Raw genomic sequence first — 4,736 nt, 5'->3', positions numbered from 1 at the left:
GAAAGTCCGAATATTGGAAAGCGCTACTTTCCATCGACGCTAGATGTATCTGCTTGGGAAGGTAATGCTGCCTTTCAGGACGCTTTACGAAAAGTAAGCCAGTTAAAAGTCGTAAATGACACTGCTGAAAGGGCCGTTAAATTAATGCACTCTAAAAAGAAGTTATCCTGCTTAATTTTAAGGTTCTTTTAATAAATATTTGTCTAACCTAACTACTTTTTTTTATTTAATAGCGTTTTAATCAATTTTACAGTAACCCAAATAATAGATAGGCTATATCTCATAATAATGGCTATATACTAAGACAAAGAAAACTTTGGGGGGTTGAAAATTTATATTTGAGTATTTATTTACATTTATAAAAAATATATAGGGTGTGCGTTTTGAATTTCTAAAAAAATTTTTTTTTCGTCATATAAGGGACACCCTAATACACAAGAACGCAACTCGGTTTGATTCATTCGAATGTATGGAGCCGATCGATTTTAATCTCCGCGTACTTGTTGAGGATGTATTGATAAAGCAACTTTCGTGCTTTCAGACTGATGATTATATTAACGATTTGGCATTGACATTCCTAATATGACTAATAAACTGCTGACCTCACATGGGGTTAATCATGACTTCGATCGAGAGCAAAGTCAGATTAAGTATCATCTCATCCATAATGTGAAGATCACGATTTCGTGAACAGACACGATTAACGATATCAAATATTGTGTGCATTTGATTCAACGATTGTCGGATGCAATAGGTATCGTTTTCTTGTAAATTAAGTTTTGGTGAACTGTATACATGCGACCCCCAGGAACCGCATCGCCTTGCTTCCGTCGTTCTTCGTCCTTCGTTCCTTGTGTACTAACGTGGCATCGGACCATTCTGCAGACCGAACATGAAATCCACAACAGTAGAATGACGTTCGCGAACAGTAATCAAACAGGAACACGTTTGGTTGTAATAGTTGAATTATTCTATACGATTTATAAAATCATTGACGTCGCCAATTTTAAAGTTTTGGTATAAATACTACAAAAGCACTGAAGAAAGTACTGCCGTTTTCGATAAGTTGTTCATATCCGAAATACTGAGAGAGTTCTATAACATCATGTGCATATTCCGGAAGTACAATGGGTAGCCCTAACTGTCAAACAATGTGAAATTATAATATTAAATATTTTTTAGGACAAATATAAAACTAGACCACCACATTTTAGTCATATTATAGCGAGCACAACACATCTATATACAATGAATGCATTATCGATTACATCACAATTAATTATCGAAACTTTATCGATTCATTAACTTTTATTATCAATAACATACATATCAACAACATACATATACAACAAATAGAAAGCATTTTGACGGTTTGCGGTTTTCAGAAATATTTTTATTGATAATAAATGAAAGAATGATTTAAATGCGTTAAATTCCCACACTTTAAAACTTATTATTTAGTATTTCGGTCGGTTATGGAGCCGCAAGATCTATTTAGTGTGGAGGAAGATTAAATAATTAATTAAATTAAAACTATTAAATATGTATATAAAGCGCGCTTATATACTAAGTGGTCTAATATTAAACACCTTTTTTGTGTTGGGCCTGGCTGCCGAATCGAACTTAATCGAACTTATCGATCAATCGCTTCACCCTGAGCATTGCCCTTCGTATGAAGGAATCTCTTGTTCATGTTATTTCAGTGCTTTTTGTGAAATTAACGAGGAATTCAGCGATATTTACGTGAGCTTAGATTCAAAGGGGCGCCAAATGTTAGTGGTTTGTCCAAGAGAAACAAAACTAAATATTAATTTGCTGAACAACTCAAGTTATTTGGAAGCGAAAAATTGCAAAGACATATATATAGAACATGCTTTGAAACGACAACGTATATATATAGATGAACTGAATAAACTAATTTTGATCTATAATTCGCAACTTGCTGTTACAAATATTGAACTTATATTTCAAAATATTCTTAAACTACAAATAATTGTAAAATCCACAGATGAGATTGACTTTACACCATTTGAATTCGATTTTATAGACTTAGATGCGAAAGTTCTTTCGCTTTACGTACAAAGTTCAAAGAATAAGCGCACCTTGACGCAGGACTATTTTCGACACTTCGCCGAGATCAGACAACTTGATTTAGACAGAAATAATATGCCAGTGTTGGACTCAAATCTCCTTGAACCACTTACTCAATTAAATTACCTGAATTTGAGCAGCAATGAAATTAGTGAATTGCCATCGAAACTATTTGAAAAGCAGCGTAAACTTATAATACTGGATCTTAGTTACAATTTATTGACACATCTACCACCAAAACTCTTCACCCAAACAGTTTTACTGAAGCAGTTGAAACTGAATGGCAATGGTTTGCACCACACCGAAAATCTTATGGCAACTCTAGAACCGTTGCATTATCTACATTGGCTAGACTTAAGCGAGAACAAGCTGAAAACTATTTTATGGGAGAAATTATTACCAAATTTCAGTCCCGATATACCTTTGGTTTTGGAACCAGATCTCGATTACAGCAGTATGTTGCAAAATTACACACGAAACCAAAAGCTTAATGTGACGCTAGTCGATTTGAGTCACAATCGTTTGTGCGAGTTTGATATGGATTGGCTAATTAAAGCTGGCATTAAACGCGATTTTCGCATAAACTTAGCGCATAATTCTATTAAAAGCATATACACCTTAACAAATTTACCAAATACAATTGACAATTTTGTGCGCGAAATCAAAATGGCCGGCAATCCTGTTGTGTGCGATTGCAGCTTAGCTTGGATTTACAAATCTAATTATCGCGCGCTTTTTACTGGTTTGCAGTGTAAACAGACGTCAAATGAACTACTAACGGATGTCGCACAGTTACGACGCGATGAGCTGTGCGCTTGGCAACCGATATTTTGTCCCACAAACTGCGACTGTTACGCACAATCCGACTTCCTGACCATCAATTGTAACGGTAGACACCTCGACGTTATCGACAAGCTGCCACGCCCCGAACAAGTTAATCGCACGAGTTCAATACTCGATATTAGTGTTAATCAGCTGACTTTTTTGCCGCCAAACACCACCTTCGGCTATGCCAACGTTACGCAACTCAACGCCTCATACAATCGAATCACAAATGTCAGCATTTTCCAACTGCCTGCCAATTTAACGGTTTTAGATCTATGTAGTAACCGTTTAACGGCTTTAAGTGCTGATTTGTTGCACGCTCTACTCAATGACAGCGACAAACTACAGTTTTTGTATCTGAGTGGAAATGATTGGTGGTGCAATTGTTCTGTGGAGCATTTGTTGTACACCGTCCGTGCACAACAGCGACGTATACCCGATGTCGAGTTGCTAGACTGTGTTAATCTACAAAGTGTTTCACTGCTCACCGCAAAAGTGGACGATTTGTGCAAAGTTGTGGTTAACGGTGAAGGTTCGCCATTTGTGATCGCAAGTGTCACAACCGCAACAGTAGTCATTATTATTTCACTGCTGTTTATCGCACTATTTTATAAATATAATATGGAAGTGAAAGTCTGGCTACATGCTCACAATATATTGACCTGTTGTATACATGAATCCGAATTGGATAGGAATAAAAAATTCGATGCTTTCATATCGTATGCCCATCAAGATGCTGACTTCGTCAACCATACCCTACTGCCGCGACTTGAAGAGTGTGAAGATCCACCATTTCTTATATGCACACACGAACGTAATTGGCTGCCGGGGGCCTATATACCGGAACAAATTATCGAATCGGTCGATCAGTCGCGTCGCACGATCATAGTGCTGTCGCATCACTTCATCGAATCGGATTGGGCGCGCATGGAGTTTCGCACAGCGCATCAGAGCTCGTTGAATGAGGGTCGTACGCGCATAATTATTGTGAAATACGGTGAAATTACGAACAACGAGTTATTGGATAAGGAATTGCGGGCATATTTGCAGATGAATACTTACTTGGATTGGGAAGATACCAGATTTTGGGAAAAATTACGCTATGCTATGCCACATAAAGGGGTGGGTAGAGAACGGAATACCGATATGCTGGAAGTAAATGGACGAATGTATGTTATGGGACAAGCTGAGTTGAGTGATTTCCGTGAAGAGAGTGTCTAAATACCACAAAGGAAGGAGATACTTGGTAAAGTACATTTGTAATCAAATAATTTAATAAATTCTATTGTATACTTAATACAAAAAATATACATCATTTTAATAAAATTAATGGATATATACATATTTAAATTAAAACCACCAATATTAATTTAATACTGACGGAAATTCATTTTCATTATTATGCACAGAATTTCATCTCTACTCTTCAGCCTGAACATTTTGGTGTATATACTGTAGATAGTTTAGTTTGGTATTACAAACAACCGTTGTGAAGAAAACTGTTATACATTCCTTACAACATATTGCGAAAGTGTAAACGTATTGCTCCCGCGGTACTTCGGTTAATCGTTCAATGCAACCTTTTAACTATAACAAATATAATTTTAAAGTCAATATATTTATCTCCGTCTAAATTTCTTGCTTCATACCAAATAGCCCGTTCGAATATGCAATTATATATCATGTCTCTCAAACCAGTGACCTTGTCAAAAGTGTCCTAACTTATGTAAGAAAACAGATTATATTGTAATTAAATGACATAAATAGTATCTAATCGAAATGTAAATAATCAACACTCCACCAACAACGAACGGGACAAA

At 36.2% G+C, this 4,736-nt stretch overlaps 1 protein-coding gene across 1 annotated transcript; it reads left to right on the top strand.

Annotated features, from left to right (window-relative positions):
* The first annotated feature begins 1,522 nt into the window (after positions 1–1,522).
* Positions 1,523–4,490, top strand: LOC128922706 (protein toll-like). The gene has a single exon (XM_054234179.1). The coding sequence runs from the start codon at positions 1,543–1,545 to the stop codon at positions 4,135–4,137; it is 2,595 nt and encodes an 864-aa protein (XP_054090154.1). The 5' UTR covers positions 1,523–1,542; the 3' UTR covers positions 4,138–4,490.
* The last annotated feature ends 246 nt before the right edge of the window (positions 4,491–4,736 follow it).

The sequence above is a fragment of the Zeugodacus cucurbitae genome, chromosome 6 (assembly GCF_028554725.1).
Source record: "Zeugodacus cucurbitae isolate PBARC_wt_2022May chromosome 6, idZeuCucr1.2, whole genome shotgun sequence".
In the NCBI taxonomy this organism is placed as follows: domain Eukaryota; kingdom Metazoa; phylum Arthropoda; class Insecta; order Diptera; family Tephritidae; genus Zeugodacus; species Zeugodacus cucurbitae.
The sequence above is the reverse complement of the archived record's forward strand: the minus strand, read 5'-3'. Positions and strand labels throughout refer to the sequence as shown.

What these genes read in the sequence shown, in the direction of transcription:
- LOC128922706 (XM_054234179.1), top strand. Translation starts at nt 1,543, where the DNA reads ATGTATATAAAGCGCGCTTATATACTAAGTGGTCTAATATTAAACACC.